The sequence below is a fragment of the Alternaria atra genome, assembly GCF_907166805.1.
Source record: "Alternaria atra isolate CS162 genome assembly, contig: 25, whole genome shotgun sequence".
NCBI lineage: Eukaryota > Fungi > Ascomycota > Dothideomycetes > Pleosporales > Pleosporaceae > Alternaria > Alternaria atra.
Genome location: NW_025091323.1, coordinates 1,393,666 through 1,408,111, shown reverse-complemented (window position 1 = coordinate 1,408,111; position 14,446 = coordinate 1,393,666). Strand labels below are relative to the sequence as shown.

Genomic DNA, 14,446 nt, shown 5'->3' with positions numbered 1-14,446 from the left:
GAAAGGTGCTGGCGCCCAATCTCAGTCATCTCAGCCATCACACTCTAAAGTGTGCTTAGTACATTGGGTCACTGATAGCGCTGATGGAAGCAACGCAAACACCGTCCTTGCAGTAACCAGCAGGTGTGATCCATCCCCAGAGTTCTACGATCTGTTAGTGCGGTTCTCGGAGAATGGTATACTCGGTTGAACTTACCAAGTTGCCGACCGTTGGTGAAGATAGCAGTGGCAGCACCTGAAATGGTGGCCGAGCACGCCTTGGTGCCAGTGAGCTGGTCGCAAGTGATGACGAAGGGAGCCGTAGCCGTAAGAGGCATATCGACAGAGCCGTAGCAGCGGCCCTGATCGCACCAAGCGGAGATAGTGCTGTTCGTCGTGTACTTGTCACCATCGACAAGCAGGGACTGAATGGATCCAGCGACGGTAATGGTGCACTTGAAGTCGAGGCTGCAAATTCCGGACGCTGGAGAATTTGTTAGCGACTTGCCGGCAGGTGATATGGGAGTAAATCGTGGTGTATACTTACAAAGACCAAGGACAGAGCCGAGAACACCGGCAAGAGTCTTGTCGATGACAGGTGGCATAGCAGGCAGGTTGTCGAGAGTGAGGATACCGGAGCCCTGGACTGGGGCAGAGAAGGTCGAGGGCATGGTCGGGTTGGCATTCGCAACGACGGTTGGCACTGCGGTGATGGAGGCAGTGGATGCCATGACGGAAGAAGGCTTAGCTCCACCCAAGTTCACAGCCAGAAGAGCGCTCGAGGAAGCAACATTGATGCCGAGGCCGCCAAGCTTGAGTCCGAGGAGAGGGGAGGCGGTCGCACCAGCAACAAGAAGAGCAAGAGTAGTAGTGAGCTGCATTGTGAAATTCGAAGCTGTTGAGCGATTGATAGCACAAAGTCACAGAGAAGTCTGATGGTTGAGATGACTGGAGATGAGGAGCTGATGAGAAGAGCTGGAGATGATTGAAGCTGATGACTCTAAAACGATAGGAATTCCCTGGCCCTTTGTACTCATTCTGGGTGGCTTGTAGTGCGGTATGTTTTCAAATCTTTTGTTGTTGAACCCCCTGTGTGTGGTTGACTCAGTGCTAATTGCTCCCATCCGGTTCGCACTCCGAAGCGCCTTGGTTGTTAGAACTCTACGCCTTGCACTCCACACTACGAGTTTCAAATCTGTGAGGCTTCCAGGCCCTGTTACAGATTCACGATCATTACGCAGGTACACTAAGACTGTTGCTGCCCAGCCGCCAAGCGAGCAAATACGTCGGTGGGGTTGACTGGCACAAAGGGCACCGAGACCCAGAACCATCGCCTGGTTAAGGTTTCGCACTAACCCGGCGGAGAAGTTTCCGGACCTTGCGGTAAAAGCTCCCCGACCAATAAGAAGATATTATAGTTTATATCTGACAGCCTCAGACAACTATTGGGCGGTTCCAGAAGCGATCGGTACGTAGGTAAGGCCTCCCTTTTCGATTCCGTTTTGGGCCAGAACCACGTTTTCAGCGCACGTTCTTCCAGAACGGTAGACCCTTTTTCGTTACCTTCTACCTGGTAGAACTGCGGGTGCCTCCGCGATGTGCACCAACATTCAGCTAGCTGTTCACTATACAACAGCCACTCTATAGTATGCATAGTGGCTGACAGCTACAGTCCGAATTCGGTCATGGCGATAGAACGCTGCGATGAAGATACTCAAATCATGAAAAAGTCACAGAAGCCCTGAATCGGTTCACTGCTCTAATGCAACAACTCCACAAAATGGCTTTCTATCACGCTGTGTGATATGCTAGCGGCATCGACTTTATTCAACATGACGAGTGAGAGTCATACAGTCACTGAGATCTGGGCAACGTGCATTGACAGCAATGTCACGTACTGTGGTAACATGTGGCAGCAAGAGGGTGACTGTAAGAAGAGGGAACCTACGATAGTTTTTTGCATCGCGAAGAAGTTGTAAGAAAGAGTATATTACTCGAAATATTAAAAATATTATGATTCCGTGGTCACAGACACAAGCTCCTCCAAACCATCCGCTCCGTCATCACAAACACCGAACCGATCCTCAAAGCTCATACCAGGCTTGCCATCGCGAAAACATGCCGTGTTTTTCGTTGCATAGTCTCTAAGCGCGTTCCAGTCCCTACATTGGTGCATCTGCCCGTCACCAGCCATCCCGTCGCCATGACCATAGAGCGGAGTGTTATCCGCATGGCACATAATGTGCTGGCGAAGAGCGTCAAAGCAATGCAGGGCATGATGCGAGGGGAAGGGAGGGAACTCTTGGCGCTTTAGAGCCAAATATGAAGCGCGAACAATGCGCTACATCGTGGTAGTCAGAAAGGTGTATAGATCGGGAAACAAGGGGATTGAATCAAAGAAGTGACGTACGAGGCAGTGAAGTTGATGGTAGGCCTGGAGAAGATACATCCCTTTACCGGGTTTTCCAGGTATGTCCATGGACGAAGGCCACTGTTGAAGCTGTTAACCACTACTCGTTCATCGACGCTGTCATCATTTCCAGGGACCTGGTTCGAGGTAACTCACGTGATTCTCTGCTGCGAACTCATGGTCGACTGCGATATGACCATGCGCAGTGTTGATGTTGTCCCACAGCGAGTCAGCTTCCGAGGCGTTGGGCGCACCCCATGGCGTATTCCAATGGAAAGGAACGAACGTTGTGGGAAGGGATTCTACCCTAGCAAGCTCGCTGGGTTGTGGATCGAGGGCGTTGGGCACAGCGAGGCTGGCAGGTGTAGAAGAAACTTCCGGGGTGACCGTAGCGGCCACACCCGCAGTGCGCCATATGGCAATAGACAAGCCTAGTACACAGACATTTGCGATTGTAAGCACTGCAAGTGCTATCGTTGGGTAGTGTCGTCTTTGCGTAGAGTGAGAATCCGGGCCATGTTCCGAAGCACGGTCACTTGACGATAGGAGCTTGTATCGAGCGAACATGGTGTTGGCGAATGTGAGAGGTAGCGATCGGAAAACATTGCAGCGAGTCTGCAAATCAAATAGTCACGATGGTCAGCAACGTGCAGGATGCACGAGGCAAGTCCTAACGAAGCGGCGTATAGTTAAGGTTTGCGGCCGTGCACCTAGATAGTAGTGCGGCATCCCGGAACCGCGTCCGTTGCGATCGAAGATCATTTGTCTCAAGATCTAGGTGGGTCTGCGAATCAACGCTCTTCCCCAGGCTCGCATTAGGGGTCGGATCTAGACTGAGGTACGGGTGATCTTCCGCACGTCGTTGATGGGCACTTCTCACCTCGTTGGGCATATCTACGTCACTTTCACGTCCAACGGGCAGCCTTGCGCACGCCCATGCACCTGGAAGCAACTAGGTCTCCTAAACAGAGCTGGAAGGGTGTGTGTCAGTGTACCTAGGTATGTATGCGATTTGAAGCATGGAGTTATCTCCGCCTTTCACAGCTGTGAATGCCATATGGTACATAACCCCAAGTGTATACCACCGGTTATTATCACTTCAGTCATTTCATTCACTTCATACTATCTTCTCCAGTTCGCTGCATCACCGGCAGAATGGGTTACGAATACATCAATGTTACTTCGTGCTTGGCCACTGGTATTTCCCTCACCGTCGTAACTGTTCTTGCTGTCGCTCTTCGATTGGGCGTGGCAGGACAGAAGGCCATCAAATCTAGAGATGTGCGTTTCAGCAAGCACCTCGATGACTTCTTTTGTCTCTGTGCTCTTCTTCCGACTATCGGCGTATCCACCGTTATGATTTATGGTAAGATCAACCCAAATAGAGTCAAGCCTTTCTTTTAGCTAACCATCGTTCTAGGTGCGGCCAAGGGAATCATTGGCGGTCACAATGACCCTAGCAACATTGAGGGCTGGATCTTCAGCACCACACCAGAACTGGTAATCCTAGAAAAGGTGGGTCTACTTGCCCTTATCTGGCATGCTCACTAAACTAACGCTCTCACAGTGTGTGTACATGATTTTTATCATGCAGCCGCTCGCTATTGGTCTCACCAAACTCGCTTTCTTGTTCCTCTACCGTCGCATTTTCACATGGCCTGGCTTCCAGTGGACTTCTCTGGTCTTCATCGTCCTCACTGTCGCTTTCACGATTGCTTTCTTCATTGGCTTCATCTTCGACTGCCGCCTGAACTTTGCCGCCAACTGGGGCTCTCTAGCAAGCATCGCCGAAAACTGCCCCTTTGGATTTGAAGCCACTATCGCGTTCACAGTCCTTGATGCCGTCTTTGATCTGTGCATCCTGCTCCTGCCACTTCCTTGGGTAAGTCTACATGAGTTTCAGTTAGAAGAAGAACTGTCACTGACCATGACACCAACAGATCTGGCGTCTACAAATGCCCACCATCCGCAAGATCCAGCTGTGCGGTGTCTTTCTGCTCGGAGGATTCGCTGTCGCTTCTGCCATCGTTCGCATGGTCATCTGTATCAAGCAGAACACGCCCTCTGCTGCCCTCGACCAGCAGTACATTATGGGTATGCCCACCTACGACATCATCGGCATAACCTCGCATGGTCTCTTCTGGACTGTTGTTGAGACCAACGTTGCTCTCATTGCCTGCTGCCTTCCCAAACTACGACCTGTACTCAGCATAGCGGGTCTGGGAAGTTTCATGGTGTCTATGGGCTCTCTCCTCCAGAGGATGGGTTCCAGCATGGGTACTCAGAACTCAAACAGTGCCAGCAGCGGCAGCGGCCAGTTCAGCAAGATCTCCGCGGCTACTGTCGTCACAGTTGGTAGCACACCCCGCAGCCAGATGGGCCATTATCGCTCGCAGGAGAAGGACCGCACTGGTAGCGATATCAGCCTCGTCGAGATGGGCAACAAGGTCGAGGCAGCAGCGGCTGTGACTGAGAAGCAGGTTTCACCTGACCCTTACGAGGCTTATGAGGTGGATCTTGAGGACAGGAAGTACCTTGGGAGGAACTCTCCCAGCAGGTTCTCCCAGTAAGCTTCTACTGTAGCGACATGATATGATAGCTCCCTGGAGGACACGATCTCCAATATACCCCCCTAATGATTTTCCAGTATAGCGAAGCGTAGCGTAGCGTTTAGTTTCAACCCTAATCAATATTCAAATCTCAGCATGATGCTCTTCTCGTGGTAGTAAATGTTTTGTTGACGTTCAGCATTGCCAGTGCTTCTATGCTCACCACATCTACCTTGTCGCAAACGCACTCCTTTTAGCAGACTGGATTTCAGGAGTGAGCCCGAACTTCATGAATACTTCCGATCGCTCTGCTCACCATGCCACGGAAGTCGTAATCGATATGATCTGCTATTGACGGCATATCAGTATATCCAACAAGTTCTTCGCAATCACAAACATCCAGCAACTACTTTAGACATGGTCATCTTCGTAGCCGAGGTATCAACCTTCTAGTCACGGGTTCGTAGATATTAAGACGCTATCAACATGTCTCAGGGTCGTCTAGTACCTAGTGCATGTTACGGTATTGGGGGGCGGAATCGTACCGTCAAACCGACATATAGTGTACCTAAACTAGCCGGTCAATCTTTACGTCACGACTCTCACAATCGTTGCCATACTAGAACACATGGAAAGGCTCTCAACTAGAGTGTAATATGCAGCCCGATGAATTCACTGTATGCATTTGCTAGCTCTCGAGACTCCCGTTCAATGCATCTGATACTCATCCAAAGCCATGCCCTTGGCAATCTTCTTAATTAGTGCCTTCTTCAAGAACTGTTCTCGAGCGAGACTTCTAGTTTGCTGTAGTCATGTCAGTGACAACTTCTTCAAAAACAAAAAATCGGCATAGATGCACATACCTTCACAAAAACATCAGTACTAACCCGACCCTTGTCTAACGCGCGGCCCAGAACGAACAGCGCATCCGCAATGCCCTTTTCTTCCGCAGCAAGTATGTAGAGCTGCCCTCCGACTATTGTAGGCGCTACTAATACGTCATCGACATCTGGTGCCTTTCTCCTTCGTGCATCTTCCATGACCCGGTCCGCTTCGACCATGGCACCTTTCAACACTTGTTCGTTGGAAGCAAGCGCCGCGTCAAGCTGCTGAAGTTCGCCTAGTTCCGACTGTAACCGAGAGTACGCGGTTTGTAAAGCGGCTTGTTGCGCACGAAGTGGTGCTACCGCAGCCATGTTGGAAGAGACTGTTTGTCGAATCTGCGAAACCAGTGTTTGGCTCAAAGCTCGGAGAAGTGCATCTTTCTCAGGATTCGGGGGGACGGGCGGTACCGGTAGGGGAATTTGGTTGCCGGACTGTGAGGGCAAAGTGACTTCGAGAGAGTCATCGAGGAGGTCGATTGGGGGCTTCGGGGCTGGTGGCGCTTGCTGAGGCGGAGGTTGTGGGTATTGCTGAAACTGAGGATGCTGCTGTGGTGGGTAACATTGTGGCGGCTGCTGATATTGCTGCTGTGGTGGTGGAGGCTGTCTATACTGCTGTTGGGATGGCGGTGGTCCTTGGTACTGTTGCGGTTGTTGAAAGTTCGGAGGCTGCAGAGGCCCTGCTCTCGAGAATTGGGCAGCCGTTCGCTGGTCGTTAGGCACCATAGGGCTGATAGGACTGCCATTCTGTACTGGTTGTGGAGGGTAGCTGTGCGCATGTGTTTGAGGATGCTGAGCTGCTGGGCTTTGATTGTACCCACCTTGTCGATTTGGCGCATACTGCTGGCCTGAAGGCTGTGGCTGCCGGTGTTGTGGCGCGTCAAATCTGTTGCTCTGGCCTTGTTGATAGGGCTGTTGCGAGTGGGAATGTTGTGGAGGGTGGGGTGGCAGAGGAGGGGGTTGCGCGTATCGATCTTGTGGCGTCTGAGGCGTGGACCGGCCCTGTTCGTGAGGCTTCGGCGGCTTTGGAGGAGGTGCTGGGGCTTGATTCGGTGGAGCAGGAGAGGAGGATGCGTGCGGTGTGCCATGTACTGAGCGACGCCATTCGGCTGGCGGAGGTGGTACTGGAGGGGGTGCTTGCTGCGCGGGCGCATTGTACTGCGGCTGTTGTTGTCTCGATCGCACAGGCGGCTCTTTCGCGAAGATGCTTCTTAGTACGGCTAGGAAGTCGTATAGTGTAGATTTCTGCGTACATGTGAGCTCTCGTGCCCATAAACCAAGCATTCCGCCCATTAGCTCTCACAGCTCACGCAGTACTCACATCCCAGTATTTCGCCCATTGTGCCAGATACGGGTGGTATACTCTACCATCGGTGCTCACATGTTGTCCAGGTCTCAAGACCATGTCCTGCGCCGGCGTGACGTATACGATGGGCGGTTCTCGGGGGTAGGATTGAGGCACCCATATCGCTACTGGAAAGCCGTATGTTGCGCCCCGAAACGTAACGGGCAGCGTGCCGCTAAGGAGTAGTAGGAGTGCTGAAGATCCATTCTCATATGTATATGGTTCTGTCTTTGGAGCGAGCGACGGGTCTGGACGTTGGCGTCAGGTCAGTATAGCTGTCGTGAAGCTGCGACACATGTGACGTACAGTTGGACAGTGCCTCGGCCGCGTCGTGATATGTGCGATTTACATCCGCGTATTCCTGTCCCCTATCAGCGCATTGCGATATACGTTCATGAGCAGACTCACATTAACTAAAACGCTGTACAGCCAGTTGAGTACTTTCTCGCTGGCCATGTTGTAACTGATCAATGATGGCACCTGGTTAGATGATGGCCATGCAGCACGGTCCACAACTCTCGCGACATGAACCCCTCAACACCTTGGCAATTGCTCCATGAACTGTTTCTTCCTCTGACACAAAGTTAGATAGCCTGTACATCATTGGCATTTGCACCCAGTCAGTCACTCCAAGCATCCACAGTCAAGTCAAGATTGTTAAAGCATATCAGTGGTAATTGGGGACGTGTATTTGCTCAATACATTTCAATTTTGTAGAGCTACTGCGCATGTTACAATGCTATGTAATCGTGTTTCTCGTAACCGCTTCAGCGAGCGTGGGCATGAAATCGCCAAAAAATGTAGGTCATTATACTATACAGGTTCCACCAGGGGTATCAAAACAACTACTACGCTCAATGTTGACTCCACTCAATCGTGTTAAGGTCAACACCCTCCTGCACGAGTTCCCATAACGGGCTTAACTCACGTAGGAATGTGACTCGCTCCTTGACCGCCTTCAACACGTAGTCGATCTCGGAGTCTGTAGTGAAGCGTCCGATACCGAAGCGGATACTGCTATGCGCACTCTCATCACTGCTGCCAAGCGCTCGGAGAACGTAGCTAGGCTCGAGCGATGCCGAGGTACAAGCGCTGCCAGACGAGAGGGCAATATCTTTCAAAGCCATGAGGAGCGACTCACCCTCAACGTAGGCGAAAGAGACGTTCACACATCCAGGGTAATGTCGCTGCCTGTCACCATTGAGTGTGGTGTGCTCGAGCGATAGCAAGCCTTCAAGGAGACGGTTCGATAGCGCAGAGATGCGCTTAGTGTCGTACTGGTTGTGGTCAGCGATATCCAGAACTAATGAATGATGTGACCAAAACAATGTGTGATAAGGAACTCATAACCCCTGCACATTTGTCAACATGGCGCGTCGACGGCCGAAGCCGCCTAACACTCTGAAAGCCATGCATGTCGGAAGCAAATAATCATAGTGTTCGTGAAAGTAGAAGAAGAGTGTACGTACCTCCATCTCTTCTTTGCAGATCCGTGCGGCTTCGCCCATACCGATGGCAAGAGGAGGTGCTAGTGTGCCACTTCGCAGTCCTCGCTCTTGACCACCGCCACTGATGATGGGATCGAGCCTGACCCTAGGCCGTCTGCGTACGTAACATGCGCCGATGCCCTTGGGTCCGTAGATCTTGTGGCCTGATATCGACATCAAATCGACATTCATCTTGTTGACATCGATGGGGATCTTGCCAACAGCCTGCGCTGCATCGGTGTGGAAGAAGATCTTCTTGGATCGGCAGAGTTTTCCAATCTCCTCGACAGGTTGTACAACACCAATCTCGTTGTTGACGGTCATGATGCTGACGATAGCGGTATCGGGGCGCATGGCCGCCTCAAGCTGAGCCATGTCGATAAGACCGTTGTTTCCTACTGGCAGGTAAGTGACGGAGAAGCCCTCATCTTGTAAATGTCTACAGCTGTCAAGCACACACTTGTGCTCTGTCTGTGCTGTGATGATGTGCTTCTTCTTGCCGCTTCGCCCAAAAAAGCGAGCTACGCCCTTGATACTCATGTTGTTACTCTCAGTAGCCCCGCTGGTGAAGATGATCTCCTTTGGGTCTGCACCGATGAGATTGGCAATATTTGCGCGGGCGTCCTCTACGGCCTTGTCGGTCTCCCACCCATACGCGTGGGTTCGCGAATGGGGGTTACCGTACATGCCGGTCATGTAGGGCAGCATCTTGTCTACTACGCGCGGGTCCATGGGTGTTGTGGCTTGCATGTCTAGGTAGATGGGCCGTGAACCCTGGTCCATGACGGTGGCTTGCTTCAGTATGCCTGAATTGGTCAGCTTCGCGGAAAGCGGAGTGGCGTGAATGTGGGAGCTCACCAGCAGTGGGACTCATCATGGCATCAGCGCCCATGCCTGTTGTTGGCATGGTTGCATCCTCTGCTCTTTCTCCAGTCTCCTTGAGGAAACTTCGCTGTTCTTTCTTGATGGCTGCGTCGAGCGGAGAGGCGTGCGAGACGGTCGCCTGCGCCGGCTTGGACTCTGACACATAGTGCCGACGAATGCTAGAGACACGAGAGAATGCAGACGATGGGTATCGACGAGAGGCAATGCGCAGGGCCTGCCTCGCGACGGTGGGTGCAATATTAGACATGATGAAAAGGTAGTGGAAGATTTCAGAGAGCAAATTGCCTCCCGAGGTATTAGAAGCTATGAAGTTTTAGCGCCTAGATCTTCTGCTGACCTAAGCCCGCCAGCGTTCACGGCAACCACCTCCACTCGTCATCGTTCATTGTCTGCATACAGAAAGAGATAGTCATTCACGCGACGACGCGTGGTTCCAAGTGTCGGACTTTGCCTTATTATTGTTTCCCCCGCAGCGGACTGTTCACTCTTGGCGTCAAGCAACCGTACTCGTGCTCGCTTTCGTACTTGCTCGGCGCTCCGCGACATCCGGCAGATTCTAAGGAGTGCTGCATAGCCACAGGCGACGTCATCGTCGAGGTTTAGCAGCCACGCCGGCGCCCGCATCGTTCGGTCGCTTCCTGCTGGCTTGCAACTACATTCCCCACGGCTTCTCTTAATCCCTACTGTGTATCAATCTCCAGCAGACTTAGAGATAATCCCCCCACAATGAGTTGGAAAGGCCTAACAAAGACCGTCATTCGGGTATGGCAGACAATCTCACGCGCCCTTTGGGCACCAACACCTGCTAACATCACGGCTTAGACACCGCAAACCTTCAAGCAAAGGTTCAACCTCGTACGTGTTCCACAGGCGCCTCTACAGACTTTCCCGTCTACGCGCCTGCTTCCGAGAAGGGTGGGGCACTGCTAATGCGCGTGTATAGGGTGAGATCACCAAGGACCCTATCTACATCGATGCCGAACGCCGCTTCCAAGAGCTGGAGAAGGAGACGAAGAAGCTTCATGAGGAGTCAAAGAAGTATGCGCCAGAACGATACAACTGTACTCGACGTCTTGGCTAATATGCGACAGGTACTTCGAAGCCATAAATGGTGCGTAGACTAGATACCGCTCCCACAACGTTCCGCCTAACTCACTTCCTAGGCATGCTCACCCACCAGATGGAGTTCTCCAAAGCCATTGCCGAAATCTACAAGCCCATCTCCGGCCGAATGTCAGATCCCGACTCGTTTCACGACGAAGGCAACACCGCAGGTATAGAAGCATGCGAACAGTACGAGCTAGTCGTCAGGGAGCTACAAGAGACACTCAAGCCCGAGCTTGAGATGATAGAATCCCGGGTTATTCGCCCGGCAGACGAGCTGCTAGTCATCATCAAGGCCGTACGAAAGATCGCCGCCAAGCGCGACCACAAGCAACTCGATTACGACAGGCATCGCGCTGCCTATAAGAAGCTCGAAGAGAAGAAGGACAAGACATTAAAGGACGAGAAAGCCATGTACAAGGCTGAGAACGACGTGGAGCAGGCTACGCAGGACTACAACTACTTCAACGATTTGCTAAAGGACGAGCTACCGAAGCTGTTCGCGCTGGAGAGAGAGTTCATCAAGCCTCTATTCCAGTCCTTCTACTACATGCAGCTGAACGTCTTCTACACATTACACGAGCGCATGCAACGGCTTGACATCGGCTACTTCGACCTTACGCTGGACATTGAGGCCGCCTACCAGAAGAAGCGCGGCGACACACAGGAAGAAGCAGAAAAGATTTCTATTGTGAAGTTTAAGACCACTGGCGGAGCTCGTGTTGCTGGTGCGCGCCCGGGTCAGTCGAAATACGCAGCGAAAGCACTGGAAGCCAAAGCAGGTCGGAGTTCGATATCGGAAGAGACGGAAACACCTCCACCGCCATACTCCGCTGGGCCTTCTGCGGCGGCTACAGGAGACGTCAAGTCTCCAGCGCTATCAACAGGTTCATGGGGCTCCGCTGCCAAAGCCAAGGGGGCTCCCCCGCCACCAAAGCCCAAGCCTTCGCGTCTCAGCGGTGTACCAGCGATGGAGACCGTCACAGCTCTTTACGATTACGAGGCACAAGCGGAAGGCGATCTCAGTTTCCTGACTGGCGATGTAATAGAAATCGTCTCAAGGACGCAAAACGACAATGAATGGTGGATTGGAAAAGTACGAGGGAAGCAAGGACAATTCCCAGGTATGTATTCTCGCCTACCTGAGCAACGAAGTTCAATCTGACCAATCGATAGGGAACTACGTCAAGTTGAACCAATAGTGGAGGCTCGGTCCTGCGTCTCCCACCCTGCGATTGCGGGGTCACACATGTTGAAGTATGGTGATACCATTGTTGCGTTTACAGCATCTTCTGGGTTTTTATGTTAGACTTTTGTGCTATGCTGATTCGAGCGATCGGCTGTCCAGCACGTTGGCTCGCATTGTTCAAATTAATCTTCAATCCTATTCTCGGTACCACCAATCCCGAAGTGTCAATCTTTGCCTTTCAACCTTTGCTTTCCACGCAATTGCTCCATGTACTTGTACGACAGGGACGCGATGCTCAAGATGCCTAGCGCACATAGTGCGGGGGTTATTCCCCCGCACCCCGCATGACGTTAATCGGAGACATGGAGCCCTAGAACCCTTGTAAGCGTACGAGCGCCTTCAGGGGTTCTGAGAGTATTACCAACACTACTAATCAATCTCATCTTTCTGACAAGGTTTCTAATGCATCCGTAGAAATATCAGTCATTTTGTGTATACTACATCAACCATGACCTACGAATCAACCATAACTTTCACGCTAGACACAATCTGTCCTTGGTACGCTGTTCTCCAACATACGTGATCAATCTTGACTGTAGTGTAGGACATATCTAGGCTTCGTCCGCCTCAGCCAAGCCCTCTACAATTACCAGTCCGCAAACCCCGACTCCCCAGCAACCTTCACCCTCAAACTAGCCCCTTATCAACTCAATCCCGATGCCACCCAAGAAGGCGTCGATAAATATGAATGGTACAAGAACGAAAAGTACAACGGCAGCGAAGAACGCATGAACATGTACATGGCCGCCATGGAAGACTTGGGCAGGGCCGAGAACGTCAAGTTTGATTTCAGGGGTGGCATGGTAGCGAACACCTTACATGCACATCGGATATTACAGTATCTGCAAAACAATAAACAGCAGGGTATCCAGCTAAAGGCTCTGAAATCGCTGTACTGGCAGTATTTTGAACAGCGCGCTCATCCGAGCAGTAACGAGACGCTCGTCAAAGCGTGTGTAGCGGCTGGTATGGCCGAAGACGAGGCGGAGAAGCTGGTGGAGGATAGTGATGAAGAGTTGAGAGAGACGAAGGCCGCGATTCGGGAACAGGTTGGTAACGGTGTGGATAGTGTGCCGTATGTTATTTTTGAGGGGAGGAAGAGGGATTTTACGCTTGTGGGGGCGAAGAGCGTAGCGGAGTATGAGAAGGTGTTGGGACAGGTTGTTAAGGAATGTACGTGAAGTGAAGGACATCTTCAGTCGCTTGTGAACAAACTCTAGAAATACACTGGTCATTCATCAGTGCGTACTGCTCTTCCAGGCGTACGCAACCTTTAGAACTTCCCTCGCTCATCTGGTCAAGCAGAACCTCCAATCTAATAATTTCAGGGTCTTAACGACCCCGCCTAATTCCTCCTTGAAGACATCTTCATATGGACCTAGATAAGCGCAAGTATTGTAGAACTCGGCTCCCTTCCTCACAACGCGGACCATCCGAGAGTCAAATTCGTACATGAATGAACCAAAGACGTAGAGGAACAGAGGAAGCGGGACAAGTAAAGAGAATATCTGGCCTATTTCTCCAATACTTTGTGACGCACATGGAACAATATCGCACCGTTCCTGAAGGCCTGGGTCAACGGAGCTCAAGGTGCTATCATCGAGCACTTCATTGCTCATATAGTATGAATGCAGCTACAATCAAGACGATGGCCTGTACGATGGTTATCGAAGCTGAAACCCAACGAGCCGGACCAAGACAATCAACGCCAAAAGCGGTAGAGGTATCGCTTTTACGTTAGGCACATAGCACCAGTAATTTCCGACGTTATTACATATTGTAGTGGAGTGTTTTGGTAGTTCTCCATCGGAACGTGTGCTCGATGCAAGTGAGTAGAGTATATTGTGTGTGTTGTATGTGTGGTGTTCGTTGTCTGAACGGGGTTCAGACATTCCTGTCCCTTTTCTACTCTCCGTGTTATCTCCGAGCCCGATAGCCCTTCAAATCTGCAGTTCCCCTAGATTCTCTACCACAATATTTGTGTACTTGTTTTCTAGTATTCTTTCCGGATTGTTTCCATTGTTTAGGAGACGGCGATAACTGTAATCTAAATTTGTGTTCATACGAACCACCTTACAACTCGTGGCCACGTTTCGCGCACAGTCTGTATCAGATTCCTCGCAACATGGACCATTCTGTATCCAAATTCATACAGGAACAGAAATATTGCTACAAGCAAAGAAAATGCTTGGTCCCACTCTCCAATGCCTTGTGGTGCGCACGGAACGAAATAACATCGTTTGGGAGGCAGAATGTCACGGGTGTGAACAAGACGCAGGTCTTCCCTCCGGGAACTACTGCCGAAGAAGATGATGAAAATTAAACTACAAAGACAGAGAATGAAGAAAATGGGTGAGAAGGGATATTCCTCCAGTACAAAATCCCATATATAGGCACAAGACCAGAAAAGTCTACATACATTAAAGGTCACAACGCAGAAACCCATTATACCACCCACAATGAATACGACCAAACTGAGAGATTGAAACAGAAAACCGAACCGGGGAACATAAAATACCATTGAGAGGGGAAAAACTGCTCCAGCGGTCAAAACCAA

At 51.2% G+C, this 14,446-nt stretch overlaps 7 protein-coding genes across 7 annotated transcripts; 3 read left to right on the top strand and 4 right to left on the bottom strand.

Moving 5' to 3' along the window:
• Positions 1 to 55: 55 nt before the first annotated feature.
• On the bottom strand, positions 56 to 860 carry ALTATR162_LOCUS5470 (uncharacterized protein; the record flags this gene model as incomplete). The annotated part of the gene is made up of 3 exons (XM_043313089.1): positions 56 to 144; positions 197 to 463; positions 527 to 860. The coding sequence occupies 3 exons, from the start codon at positions 858 to 860 to the stop codon at positions 56 to 58; spliced, it is 690 nt and encodes a 229-aa protein (XP_043169024.1).
• A 1,652-nt stretch (positions 861 to 2,512) lies between these two features.
• ALTATR162_LOCUS5469 (uncharacterized protein) lies at positions 2,513 to 2,956 on the bottom strand (the record flags this gene model as incomplete). The annotated part of the gene is made up of 1 exon (XM_043313088.1): positions 2,513 to 2,956. One exon carries the CDS (start codon positions 2,954 to 2,956, stop codon positions 2,513 to 2,515), a length of 444 nt encoding a protein of 147 aa, XP_043169023.1.
• Positions 2,957 to 3,544: 588 nt separating this feature from the next.
• On the top strand, positions 3,545 to 4,959 carry ALTATR162_LOCUS5468 (uncharacterized protein; the record flags this gene model as incomplete). The annotated part of the gene is made up of 4 exons (XM_043313087.1): positions 3,545 to 3,755; positions 3,810 to 3,904; positions 3,957 to 4,271; positions 4,330 to 4,959. The coding sequence occupies 4 exons, from the start codon at positions 3,545 to 3,547 to the stop codon at positions 4,957 to 4,959; spliced, it is 1,251 nt and encodes a 416-aa protein (XP_043169022.1).
• A 687-nt stretch (positions 4,960 to 5,646) lies between these two features.
• On the bottom strand, positions 5,647 to 7,620 carry ALTATR162_LOCUS5467 (uncharacterized protein; the record flags this gene model as incomplete). The annotated part of the gene is made up of 5 exons (XM_043313086.1): positions 5,647 to 5,742; positions 5,802 to 7,064; positions 7,141 to 7,412; positions 7,471 to 7,525; positions 7,573 to 7,620. The coding sequence occupies 5 exons, from the start codon at positions 7,618 to 7,620 to the stop codon at positions 5,647 to 5,649; spliced, it is 1,734 nt and encodes a 577-aa protein (XP_043169021.1).
• A 398-nt stretch (positions 7,621 to 8,018) lies between these two features.
• On the bottom strand, positions 8,019 to 9,783 carry ALTATR162_LOCUS5466 (uncharacterized protein; the record flags this gene model as incomplete). The annotated part of the gene is made up of 3 exons (XM_043313085.1): positions 8,019 to 8,441; positions 8,634 to 9,457; positions 9,510 to 9,783. The coding sequence occupies 3 exons, from the start codon at positions 9,781 to 9,783 to the stop codon at positions 8,019 to 8,021; spliced, it is 1,521 nt and encodes a 506-aa protein (XP_043169020.1).
• A 479-nt stretch (positions 9,784 to 10,262) lies between these two features.
• ALTATR162_LOCUS5465 (uncharacterized protein) lies at positions 10,263 to 11,842 on the top strand (the record flags this gene model as incomplete). Its single annotated transcript, XM_043313084.1, has 6 exons — positions 10,263 to 10,298; positions 10,359 to 10,391; positions 10,480 to 10,574; positions 10,628 to 10,647; positions 10,700 to 11,764; positions 11,817 to 11,842. 6 exons carry the CDS (start codon positions 10,263 to 10,265, stop codon positions 11,840 to 11,842), a joined length of 1,275 nt encoding a protein of 424 aa, XP_043169019.1.
• A 495-nt stretch (positions 11,843 to 12,337) lies between these two features.
• On the top strand, positions 12,338 to 13,070 carry ALTATR162_LOCUS5464 (uncharacterized protein; the record flags this gene model as incomplete). The annotated part of the gene is made up of 2 exons (XM_043313083.1): positions 12,338 to 12,387; positions 12,434 to 13,070. 2 exons carry the CDS (start codon positions 12,338 to 12,340, stop codon positions 13,068 to 13,070), a joined length of 687 nt encoding a protein of 228 aa, XP_043169018.1.
• Between the last annotated feature and the right edge of the window lie 1,376 nt (positions 13,071 to 14,446).